The sequence below is a fragment of the Larimichthys crocea genome, chromosome VII (assembly GCF_000972845.2).
Source record: "Larimichthys crocea isolate SSNF chromosome VII, L_crocea_2.0, whole genome shotgun sequence".
NCBI classification, from domain to species: domain Eukaryota; kingdom Metazoa; phylum Chordata; class Actinopteri; family Sciaenidae; genus Larimichthys; species Larimichthys crocea.
Genome location: NC_040017.1, coordinates 22,942,105 through 22,954,643, shown reverse-complemented (window position 1 = coordinate 22,954,643; position 12,539 = coordinate 22,942,105). Strand labels below are relative to the sequence as shown.

The 12,539-nt window shown below is 41.6% G+C and overlaps 2 protein-coding genes and 1 pseudogene across 4 annotated transcripts in view; 1 reads left to right on the top strand and 2 right to left on the bottom strand.

Moving 5' to 3' along the window:
• On the top strand, positions 1–2,643 carry LOC113746088 (uncharacterized). The gene is made up of 6 exons (XM_027280408.1): positions 1–150; positions 790–879; positions 978–1,122; positions 1,212–1,279; positions 1,359–1,426; positions 1,594–2,643. The coding sequence occupies exons 1-6, from the start codon at positions 29–31 to the stop codon at positions 2,400–2,402; spliced, it is 1,302 nt and encodes a 433-aa protein (XP_027136209.1). The 5' UTR covers positions 1–28; the 3' UTR covers positions 2,403–2,643.
• A 1,448-nt stretch (positions 2,644–4,091) lies between these two features.
• The window catches only part of LOC104923289 (spartin-like), a 12,975-nt gene continuing 4,527 nt past the window's right edge, over positions 4,092–12,539 (bottom strand). The window contains exons 1-9 of one of the 3 annotated variants that reach the window (XM_027280407.1): positions 10,467–10,654; positions 9,419–10,182; positions 7,760–7,957; positions 6,365–6,506; positions 6,078–6,272; positions 5,817–5,975; positions 5,627–5,717; positions 5,384–5,430; positions 4,418–4,671 (exon numbers count right to left, since the gene is read on the bottom strand). In XM_027280407.1, coding sequence (XP_027136208.1) covers positions 4,565–4,671; positions 5,384–5,430; positions 5,627–5,717; positions 5,817–5,975; positions 6,078–6,272; positions 6,365–6,506; positions 7,760–7,957; positions 9,419–10,177 — 1,698 coding nt within the window. In that variant the 5' untranslated portion in view covers positions 10,178–10,182; positions 10,467–10,654 and the 3' untranslated portion in view covers positions 4,418–4,564. Of the gene's footprint in view, positions 5,431–5,626; positions 5,718–5,816; positions 5,976–6,077; positions 6,273–6,364; positions 6,507–7,759; positions 7,958–9,418; positions 10,183–10,466; positions 10,655–12,539 lie in introns of those variants that run through there. The other 2 variants (XM_027280406.1, XM_010736342.3) reach the window with 2 other exon arrangements.
• The window catches only part of LOC113746074 (spartin-like), a 4,726-nt pseudogene continuing 4,581 nt past the window's right edge, over positions 12,395–12,539 (bottom strand).

Below are 12,539 nucleotides of genomic sequence, written 5' to 3'. Positions count from 1 at the left end.
TGGACACAGAGTCACACAGGTGTGGGTGATGTGTGTAATTAATTGGTTTCCCTCCAAGCTCGTGGATAAGCGTGATGAACGACTGAGCGACGCATTCAACACGAGGACTAATAAACATCACTTAAGTATGAGCAGAAGACCACCTAATAGGTAAAGTGCACGTGTTTATGTATCAAATTCATCACAGCAGGGCCTGCGTCGTCCAGTTTGAATACTTGGTGTTAGAGTGGGTCAAGGACTCAAAGACTCTTACTTGACTTTTATGGCTATCAGCATTTTTGAATTTGTTCAACTTGATGGAAACAATTACTTTAGTATATGGCTTTTATCCAGCTGGCCTGCTGATGGCATAATTTTACTTAACCTCAAAGTTTGAAAGGTTATTTTCCAAAAGTCATAGTTTGCTGATCAGGCTGTCCAACTAAGATCTTAAAATAATTGATAAACTAGTGTAACAATTTGACTTGTGTTTAGCTGTGTGTAGTTTGTTTGTTGTGTATTTGTTTGTTCCTCCATGGAGTATGAAGATGAAGTCTCACATATCCCATTTTCAATATTATATATATATTTACACATGCTAATGTAGGTGTTTGGTGACTATTTGGATGTAACCTGGGATGCATGATAATAGCATACATGCTTGACTACATTTTCAAAGATAAATCTGGGAGCAAATCATTTTCATAAATCACTTCCATAAATCACCTTTTTAAACCCTTAATATGTAAATGAACTGTTTTGAATGTAAAGGAAACATCAGTGTGGATTCAGGGCTATGTTTGTCTACAGGTCCAAGGATGAACCTAGTAGAGGGAAGTGTTCGGAAAAGAAACGTGAGCTTCAGGCTTCTCTTCATTCTCGCAAGGAACGGAAACGGAGGTTAGACTTGGTGGACTTGCAGATTGTGTCAAAAACTACAAATAGTGGTGACAATATCACATACATATTCACAAATTCTGTTTTTCATGTTTTCCCAGGCTTCAAATTAAAACATCTTGTCAACACTTGAGCGACCTTTTGCCCTTTGTCAAGGGCCAGTTAGACACAGCAACCACACTAGAGCTCACTGCGAGGTACATGAGCTACCTGAAGGAGACTCTGCCTCCACATATTCTGTCTAAAGTAGGTCGACTGCATCCTTTTAGCAGCATGGAAAAAAACTAACCTTTCTTGTGACAATTTTCATGACATAAGTGACTTGTTTTGCGCAGGTTAATAAAGCAGTCGAGGAGAATGCGAGTTGTTCAAGGAAAAACGTACAGAGACCACAGAAGAAACGGTAAACTGTCAAAGTAAATAAAGTTATATTTCAGGTTTTTAAATGACATAAGTGGGAAATGTTTTTTTTTCCCCCACAGAAGAACAATCAGGTTAAAGAGGAATACCTCACAGAGACCAAAGCTAGCTCCTAAGAAGTCAACTGAGGGTATGAGTATTAATTCACTTACTTTCTTTATTGTATTTTTGTCTGATGGTGTAGTTTTTTATTGACTATGGCTTGCAATCCTGGGATCACAATTGACAAATAAATGAAGTGAATTGTTTGAGGATGTTTCCTGTAGTGTGAGTTTGTTAACAGTATTTGATTTTCAGATCATGCCTCAAGAAGATGCACTCAGCAGAAGATCTGTGAACAAGTAAATCAGCCAGCTTTGACAATAAGCTACCCTCTGACGATGGATCAAATGCTTCCTGCAGCTGATGACCTGACCACAATGCATGCCCGGCCAATACTGTTGGATAAATCAGCTGTTCCTCGGGGACAAATGCTGCCAGTGTGCCAGAATCAATTCGCCTCTTTTCAGTCAGTGGAAAATAACTGGATGAACCCAGCCTCTGCACTTATGAACCCCGTGCCATGTGCTTTCACGTCGGCAATGATTAGCCACACTTTTTTACCACAGATAGACCTGCACCCATCTTCAAGCCATGTGTCATGGGATGTCACTCCCGGCCTCGTGGATCCTGTTGCTTTCCCATCAGTGAATCTTGGCCAGGCCTACAGCCCACCTGAACAGACTACAGAAACAAACACCATCATACCCGCAGAACAACAAAGTCAGATTGATTCACCTCTCGTTGGCCTGACTGAATGTCATTTCAGCTCAGCAGAAGATTTTACAAGTCAACCACTCGTCCTCTCACCTGTGTTTCAAAATGTAACCTCGAGCTCTGAGGACTTGACACCAGAGGATGGAAATCAGCCAGTGACAGATGCTGTGTGCGGTTCAAGGCTCCTCCAGGAGAACGACCTCTGTAGTAGTAGCCCTTTGACAGACAGTTCACAGGATGTGGTCAATCCGTTTTGGCTGGATTTGCTGTTAGATACAAACGGTAACTTGTGCTTCCCTGATGCTAATCTCGTAAACATTGTTCTTTCACCTTACTCAGGGTCCAACTAACTAAATGGCTGGTGATGTTATTGATAATATGTGTAATATATACAGCATATTTTCAGTTTTGATCCATTTATCCAATATTAGATAAATAGAGGTTGATGTTTATTTTATGTTAGTCATATACAGCCTATGTCTAGACGTCCGTGTGCAGCATTGTATACAGACTTAATACATTTTCAACTGAGTAAAAGTGCTTGCAGTTTCTTTCTATTGTTTTGTTGTTAAAGATGGCATTTGTTATTTTTAGTACATAGAGTATTTCATTTTTAACAGAACATTTTTTTTTTCAGTTTAAGTTTTAAGTTTTAAAACTAGTCAATCCATGTATAAATGGATTATTTGTGTTACATATTCGGGAAGCCTTTGGAGGATTGTTTCGGTCTTGCAATCGAATGTTTTCTTGAATACTTCTGTCACTTCAGTTGTGAATAATAAACTCAAATACAGCCAAAGTTCATGTCAATCAATCAATCAGAATAACTCTACACTGTATTTCACACTTGGAGTAATTACTCCAACTCTAATTGGATGAGGAATTAAAACAAATAAGTTGACTTTATCTCTGTTGATGTTCCCGTTGATAAAATAAAGAATCTGCAGAACAAACTGTCAGTATGATGAAAATCTTCAGTAATTAACATGTTGTAAAACATACAGCCACTAGATGGAGGTAGTAGGCTGAAAGACTCAAGATGGTCACGTTCAGAATAAAACCATCCATCCTGCTTTACACACACACAGAGCACAAAATAGACCGCAGACTTCAAAAAGTACAGAATGTTATTTCCTTAAATATTTTATTTTGTTCTTTCAGGTGGTAAATAAACCTTAATGTCCAACTGGAGTACTTTAAAGCCATCTGAAAATTACATTCACCTCCTGAGGTCTTAAAGCTTGAGTTGAAAAAGAGACAAACCAGATCACTCGACAAAAAAAAAAAAGAGTTAGCATTACACTTCAAGATTCACGTTTTGTTAAATGTTTTGTTTATACATTCAAACATTTGATATGAAATACTATAAACATTTTGAACTTATATGGATAAAACTCAACTGCAATACTTCAGAAACTCAGCACTGCAGATTACAGCAGAACACAAAAACAATCAGTTTTACAGTTTCAGACTTAAAAAGGTCAAGTGTGTAAGATTCAGGGGGATGTAATGGCAGCATATGTCAGAACAAGTATGTTTTTATTAGTTTATAATCACTTGAAAATAAGAATCATGGTGTTGCCTTAGTATGAAACCTTTAGATTTATAGGGGAGCAGGTACTTTTCCACAGAGTCCAACATGCTGCACTGCCATGTTCCTACCATAGTCCAGAAAAACCAAATGCTGGCACCAACAACGGCCTTTTCCATGGCACGTTTCTTTCGTGACTTTCTCCTACAAGCTTGTAAGGGGAGCCTGAGACGATTTGGTTGCAATCTACCACTTCACTTCTAGATGCCACCAAATCCTACACACTGATCCTTAAAGAGGCATTAACATCTTAGTAACCCTCATTCATAGGAATGACAGTCTAACAAAACACGATAGGCTAAGTTTACAGCGTCAGTTTTACAAAACATCAGATTTTTGCATATCATTTGATATTTGCAGGCACAGTCAGCAGCAGTGATGACTTCACGTTTTTAAACACCACTGGGAAAAACAACAGTATAGCAGACGCTTCTTTTATCGGAGTCAGTTATATCTGAAGATATTGATATACAAAGATTGTATGTACAGACATTGCACATAATCCAAACACACAGACACTTCATGAAGATTAGAAAGACTCTAGTGCCACTCCAGTGCCTTATATGTTATATAAACCCAAACTCTGTTTCAGTTTTGTTTATGTATTAACCGTTTGTTTTTCCATTTGGGTCGAGCTACTTTATTTTAAATTAAGATTAAAGTGCTTACAAGCTGTAACAAATTATAGGTTATGTATACAACAGTGGTTATCTTGTAAATATAGAACATATCTTAGAAATAATGATTATTAAATATAGATCTATTTGATAGAAGAATACAAATGATGCTTTAAGGCAGACGGAATGTCGAAAGGCACTACTGGCTATTTCTTCGATTTCTCCACTTGCTTCCCGGTCTCTGGTTTTTCCTGAATCTTGTAGTCTTCCAAAATGGCCTGCGCAGTCTGCCTGCCAGTCCGTTTCACCACAGCTTTGATCCCCAGATTGTCAACATTGAAGGCAGTGATACCAACATTAATGGCAGAATTGACAGCGTGGTCTGTGGCTTGTCCCGCTGCTGCCCCGTACCTTCATCAGAGGTAAGATCGGATGAGACGTCAGAACAAGAGGCGAGAAACAGGATTTGGGGAGAACTGATTAATATGCGGTGCGAGGTTTGTGAAGATGTCATGCCGTATGTGAATTTTAATGAGAATTACACCCATGCAAGTGTGCAAACCTTAATTAAAATTTCCGACTGCCAGAATCGGAATTTTTTTCACTATGCTTTGGAAAAAGGGTGGGCAATGTGTATATAATAATCTATCATGGTACAATTTCTTTTCATAATATAAATGTCTATTGAAGTTGAATCAAGAATAATTGAATTAGAAAATAGCCTGTGGCTAATCCAGTTAATTATATACCTGAGAATTCAAGGTACTTCACCTGAAGGGAGAAACTGTAAAGCTCTTCTGATGGTTGTTATAATCTCACAATGTATAACATGATATTGCCACACCCTATACAAACAATCAACTATATTACGTAGATATTCTGGTCAGGAAAATGTAGTACCAATCTGTACACTACTGGAACATCAGGCAGGGCAGGAAGGTTGCTTAAAATCAGTTGAAAGCAAAACCATCATGTGAACTTGCACAAAGGGAAGGGCGGTGAATTGGCATAGCAAAGATGACTTTGTGCAAGAAGGGAAATCATTGCAAAATTAAGGCTCCGTTCATGCTCATGATTAGTGGTGCAAAGAGTGAAATAGATATGTACAATTAAGAAGCATTACAATTCTCCTCATTAGGTGGGTCAAAGATGTTTTGTAGACCCCTAAATCTGCAAAAAGCAAATTCAAAAAGGTAAAGTGAGTGAGTGCACATTTGGTTGTGAATGTATAATGCAAGAAGTCATTTGCAACACACACACACATCAAAAACCTGTCTAGCGAGCAGTGCCACGCAAAGATTTGCAATATTTCACGTTAAAGTGAGTGACAGTTGTGAGGATTATAAAAATGGAAGGGAAGACTTACTTGTGTTTTACGGTGGTGACTGTCTCTGATGCTACACTCGTAGTGATATTCTTTGCTGCAACTTCCAAACCAGTCCACATGGTCGCAAATCCTGGACAAAGACAACAAATCAGAGCATGTTCGGCACATTTTAGTACTCTTCTTATAAGCAACTCATTTGCAGACAACATAAAGTGCAGATGCACTCTACCTTGCACTCCACTGGCAGCCACCACCATGGCTCCATCTATATTGGAACGTCCATCCTTGTCTTTCCTCATAGACTCCGGGATCAGCTTTCCTCCGTGTTTTTTCACTTGTGGAGCCAACTCTCGACCCACGCAGCCAGCGATTGTACACACCCCATCCACTGTAGCAACACAGCATTACTCAATTAGAGGTCCTCTGTCAAATAATCACACAAGGTCAGTAAAAAAAACAAAAACATGCTGACTGTGGACAATTTGGTCACCTAGAAACTGGCTGACTTTGACAGCTCCCCCTGTTGCTTGCTTGGCGACATGGAGACCTTTGGTAACCGTGGGGCTGACGTGGGCGGGTCTGTCCTCTGGAGTGATGTGCTCTCGGAGTTTAGACGCCCCTTTGTGAATCGCCTTGCCTGTAAACTCAGCACCTTTCACCAGGCCCCAGCTTAGCCAGGACGCACCTGAGAGGACAACATATAGGGATAGTTACGTGACATGTTTTCCTAACTAAAACACAAGGATAATTTAGGGAGAAGATGTAGTTTGACCTCACCTGACAGGATCCCACTTGCTACCTTTTCACTCCACTCAGGCAGTGGCTTATCGTCCTCTGTCGCTGCCGGTGCAGCCTCCTCAGGCGGAACAATGGGCACCTTCTGACTGAGATTAACGCTTTCGGCATCTTCATCTGGAGCCTGATCAAACAGACACATTGGTTAGCTGCGGTAAGATGAATACAGACAACGTGGGCTAAAAATAAGACCTACTTGTCAGTCAAAATCTTTGGATGCTTTATCTGCTACTTTGGGCAAGCTGTGCACATCTCCGCTGAGATGCTTGCCTCCAAGTAAGCCCACAATTCACACAATAGCTCGTCTTATAATTCCGGGCTTCTTTGTACAATGCTCTATTTGTTTGACAAAAAGAGGCTACCATTTGAAAAATGTCCCCGTCAGTGCGGTCAGAAAACAGTCTCTCCCTTTGTGCTGAAAACATCAAATCTACTCGACATAAAAATGAAAGCAAAAAGTAAAAAGTGCCTACTTGCTCATAGGGAACCACGTCCATGAGAGACGATAACTAGCCTGACTACACACATCAGAAATGACCTTGCATGGCATCGATCGGAGCCATCGCCTCTCCCTCCATCACGGCTGAACCGGCACTTGCCTTTCAGCTGAAGCTCTGAGGTTGTTCTAACTGCTGCAGATAAGAGCATTATAACCGATTAATTCTCCTCACCTGCCTGTGTCAAATCCCCTCAATGCTGAGGCAGGGGTAACTTAAGAGATGTGTGCCAACTCAGAAGTAAAGCAAGCGTTTCATGCCAGGACAAGACAATGGAAAAAAACTTCAAAATCCTCCAAAGTCTGCTGCCTCTCAAACCGCAACGTAAGCAGAAACTTTGTCATGAGAGGAACAGATTTAATATCCTGAAGCATTTCCTGTGATTGAGAAATGTGTTTGTGATGATTCACTTGGAGGGTGGAGGGTGTTTAGAGGCTGTCAAACAGCAGTCCTAACACAAGCTAACTACCAGATGAAAACTTCTGGCACACTTTTTATATCAGCCTGCTCTTTCAACTGCATTTCAACACACAAAAACATATTTTATGTGTGAGGACAAATCTATTTCAGTGGTCGCCCTGATTTAAAGAGATTCTTCTGTACGGGAAACACTTATTGTGGTGATAAGTCAATATTATCAGTTGAAGCTCAAGTATTATTCTTGTATTACATTGATATTATGGAAGAATAACACTGATGAGTGGCATCTCAGCTTTAAAATAATATCCATAATAAAACAGCTTAAAAAATAAATGAGGTTGAGCTGCAGATGAGAGGACATGATATAATGTACAGGCCCCATTTGCATTTGTTCCCTGAAGAAGAATGTCTAACCATGATTGTCTTTCTGTCACAGATCTGACTGCACAGCAGCACTGACCTGAACCCTGAGATCAGTCATCTGAGACAGCAGGTCCTGGAACAGCACTCTGTCTGCAGCAGGCAGCTCAGAGGATAACACCACCCCCACATAATAGCCGGGCGCTGGCGCCATCATGTCCGGAAACATAAACACACCAGTGTTACAAAGCAACACCGGGGAGTTTACGGCCATCAGTGGGTAGAGCCAGTCACACACCTGTCAGGAAGCAAATGAGAGTTAACAGAAATAAAGAATGCATGAGCTGGAAAATGAAATGATGTGTATGTCCAACATGTGTCCTAATATTTACATGTTTTGCTTCACATGTGGGTTTTCAAACATAACCTCCAAATGACTTCCTGTGCACGTCTTATGGTGATTCTGATTAGTGCGACACAGTGAACGCCTCGGAGAAGACAAACCAGAGGACACGGTCTCCCTCTGACTGCTGCATGTCTAACAGGATTATAGGGCATATCAGGCTAAGCAGGGTTTAGATAATTACTCGCACTCATGTGATTCACCAGTGTCACCCCTACCCCACCCCGCAACACCACGCAACACCACCACCTGGGAAATTCCCCAACTAAGAGTCAAATTTCAGTCTCATGATCTGCTGTCAGAGTATCGGGGCTGGGGGGGGGGACAAACACTGCTGATGAAAACTGATCAAAAACAGGTTAAACGAGTTAACGTATTGATTTAGTCCTCTAACAAAAACCTTCACATGGCTTCATGCGGTCGCTTATCTTATCACTTGTTGTAATGTTTACATGCAGTTTGACCTCCACATTTACAAATCACGTCGTTCAAAGGCCGAACTGCGCGCCCATTCATACCTGTGACTGCGCAGAAGAAGAGAAATATCTGGTGAGCGTCACAGAATCATCTGTGCAGTTGGTATGTCCGACTGATAACATGGATGTTCCCATGAGAAAAAGAAGCAGGTGTACATGTATTCTACATTGTTCAGCTGTTACATTAATGTGAAAAATAAAAAGTCTTGGCAGGGCTTTTTGCTTTATGAAGCATTTTAAAAGCTATTAAAACTGATCTCACACCAGCGATAAGTTCATTCATTGCATCACTGCCAGGTATAATTGCAACAGCAGAATCACTACAGTGTGACACAGCCCAGCATGATGACGTCACATTATTATTTACAAGACCCTGAACTTTGGTCCGACAGAAAAGAGAAGCGCTTGTTTTAGTGGCGGTGTTCACTTGAATGCGACGGTGGGCTTCTGTTATAATTTACATTACAACATGATTTGTAATGGTCATGAGATCAGAGCTGTATATATGGAGGAAGATTCTGTCCAGTAGGTTTTGGAAGTAATGATCCCGATGTGGGATTTCCCAGGAGGATGACATCATGCAAATAAACCCATTAGGATTGGGGCACTAGAGTAAACAACGCTCACATGACCCCGTCCATAAGATGAGGGGCAGAGATCATTAACAAGCCTATCTGATCCTGCTGATGACTCACAGTCTACAGGTCTTTATGAGCCGAGCAATAATCTTGTAAAATTAGGTTAAAGGGCGCAGGACGAGAGATCTGGTGATGACATGGCCCTTTCACTTGTTGCATCAGACAAAGCAGGGCAGTGGCGGGCAGGCCTGATCCGGTCCTTTCAAGCTTTTATGTGTGTTTTCATGTGTCGATCCTGTTACCTGCAGAAATGCCGGTGGTCTGTCGGGCATGTTTTCAGTGCGATCACTAGAGAACTTCACCAGGCGCAGGTAGCCCGGGTACGATGGAGCGCTCACTTGCCCTTCAGGCGTGACAAAGAATATCTGGACACCGTGAGGGATGTACAGCAGCTCCTCTCCGTCTTCACCCATGCTCTGCGGAGATGGCGTTGAGTTGGACGTACGGCTGTAGAACTCGTCTCCAACCAACGACATTTCCCCTGATTCTGTCCCGTACGAGATAGACAGATGGCCGTCAGCCGCCTGAGGAGAATAAACCGGAGGCTGTTCAACTGGCATGCCTCCTACGGCTCCTGTTGCCTGGCCATTGGCAGAAAGCAGGTTTGATGGAGCAGGCCTCTCTGGCTTCTTTGGGTGAAGACCTTCTGCAGACATGTCCGTACCACCAGAGCCGCTCGGTGTGGGTGCACCTCCATCGTCAGGGCTGGTCTCGAGCACCGCCAGGCGCGTGGTGATGTTGTTCAACGTCTCCTGCATCTTCTGCTGCATCCGTCTGGCTGATTCCCAGGTGCTGCCGACACACTCCTCTCCCTGCGAAGGCACGCTGATGGCCCTGAGGAGGTGCTGCCGCCCTCGCTTGTACAGCTCCAAGGCCTTCGCCTTGTCTCCGGCTTCATCCGCCGTCAGCCCTTTGTTGAGGCACTCGAAGGCTCTCTCATAGCCATCTTTGATCACTTCCAGCCTGGCGTTGTCGAATGCATCTTGTTTGGCTTTCTCCATCCCCTCTGAAACAAAACAAGACAGTCACAGCTTCAGTGTATCCACACAAACAGCTGACACAGCCCTGACTGACTCCTCCACACTTCCTAGTACCTACAACCTTTACTTTGACTTCATCCACAACCAGAAGTCATTTCAAACACCTCAGAAACAACAAGTGGCGTCACATGACTCATCCAGGTGTCTGCTGTCAAACAGGTGAGCTCATTTCTGATGTTATTGTACCAACATAAATACGACACCGACGAGTCTGTGAGGAAAACCACTAACGCTCATCCACGCTGCTTACCCCACAGTTTGCAGCTTGCTCAGCCGGTCAGCTGTGTCGTATCTCCCGTCAGGTCGGTCCTCCGAGCCGCAGAAACGTCTCTGGGTGAAGTTGAGAGTGACTGATAGAAAGCTGCTGGACCTTTTCACGTCCACCGTCCCACAACGTGACGTGACGTGACGTGATGTGACACTACTCCCCACAGTACTGACCCTCAAACCATCGTGACAGGATGTCGATCTTCTTTTATGTTTACTGGCAGTCGGCATCCTTAATGTTGCATTTACTGCCATCTGCTGGACTTTACTTCTTTCTTATTTCCTCTTTGGATTAGTCCAGTTGAGAAATCTCACAATGACTTTCCTCCCTTCTCTGGATCTTCCACATCCTGCTAAACTCTTGAAACTCTTCTCCACTGTTCCTGTCTTCTGCAACCCTGCCATCATTTCTTACTTCCATGACAAGCAACCATCACATGCTCCACTGTCTCTCTCTCCCCACATCTACACCGACCAGTTGGATGTTTTCCTAATATGTTGAGTGTGCTATTCAATCTACTGTGCCCTATTCTTAGTCTGCTCATGGTCATCTGCTCTGCTACCTCTCCAACTTCACCTTCTTCCAATTTTCTTTCCATTCATTGATTATTTCTTTCCATATCAAACTGTTTCCTTCTGCTTTTGATCATTTTACTTTCATTCCCACCTTCTCTTTCTTTATTGCCTCCTTTGCAATTTGATCTGCTTTTTCGTTCCCCTGTATCCCTAAATGAGCTGGTACCCACATGAACGCCTCAACAGTATTTCATATAATATTTCCTGATGTGTTTTTGCTGATCTATTTTTAATGCTCAAGAGGGATTTTGAGATTGAATCACTACATATAACCGTCCTCCTGTCCACCCTGTCCTCCACCCATTCAACTGCCAACAGTATTTATTATTATTTTATTTTTATTAGAACTTTGTTTCATAAACAAAGGAACACAGGTCACATACAAAACATTACAAAAACATTCCACATGTATATTCTACACCAGGGGGACAAAGAGTTTACATTAATATATTTAAATGATAGCTTTTGTCTTATTAGAAAATTTAATGTACTGCCTGAGCTCACTGTGAAAGGCAACAAAAGATGGTTTTCCTCGAGTAAATTTACACTTATGAATATTAAATTTTGCCATTAGTATGATGAGATTGATAATAAATGTTTCGTTTAATCTTACTCTATTTTTGTTCAAGTCAAAGAGCCCAAATAGTGCATCCCTCCAAAACAACTTAAAATCATTATCAACATTTTTTTAGCAATAAAGTTACAGATATCAGTCCACAGACTTTGGACGAAGGGGCAGTGCCAAAATAAATGAGTAACTGTTTCAATATGTTCAGAACAGAAAGTGCATTTCACATCTTTTTTGAATCTTCTAACACTATGATCATTGGATGGATAACATCTATGAATTATTTTAAATGAAACCTCTCTCACTTTATTAGTTAACATATGTTGGTTGGGTAAGATCTTCCTCCAGTCAGGGCATTCCATGAATTTATTCCAGTATGAGACCACGTATGGGACTGTAGTGACATCCCTTTTGAACACTAATCTAATTAATTTGTTGCTATTTAAAAAAAAAAAAGCTTTCCCTACAGGGGTGTCTAACAAGGACAGCAGGGACAAATGTTGGGTTGAGATCTAAATAACATGCAAAGTTGAGATCTAAATAACATGCAAACACCAGATGGGATTGCTCCAAAAAACTTTGGCAAAATCTGCAGGTGATACAGGAATATAATATTCAGATAAGAACTCATTACTGCCAGCAGTCTTATGTCGAAACTTCACTTCACTGGTTTTATTTTGAAAGTATTAACAGGAAGTGGTGGCTTTTATCGGTTGCAGTTCACAGCTGTGACCACTAGATGGCAGCAAACACTCATACCAAATACACTAGACTGGACAATTGAATTCGGCGTTTTGTTGCCATCTAGTGGCCACACATGAGAACGACACTACATTTATTTTACGTCAAGTTTACGTCAATGCAGAGAACTATACACAAACACGTCCTGGTGCAGTCTTTCAAAATAAAGTG

What these genes read in the sequence shown, in the direction of transcription:
- LOC113746088 (XM_027280408.1), top strand. Translation starts at nt 29, where the DNA reads ATGTGTGTAATTAATTGGTTTCCCTCCAAGCTCGTGGATAAGCGTGAT. An exon ending in CAGAGACCACAGAAGAAACG is followed by an intron (nt 1,280 to 1,358) that starts GTAAACTGTCAA and finishes TTTCCCCCACAG; the next exon opens with AAGAACAATCAGGTTAAAGA. An exon ending in TCCTAAGAAGTCAACTGAGG is followed by an intron (nt 1,427 to 1,593) that starts GTATGAGTATTA and finishes TTTGATTTTCAG; the next exon opens with ATCATGCCTCAAGAAGATGC.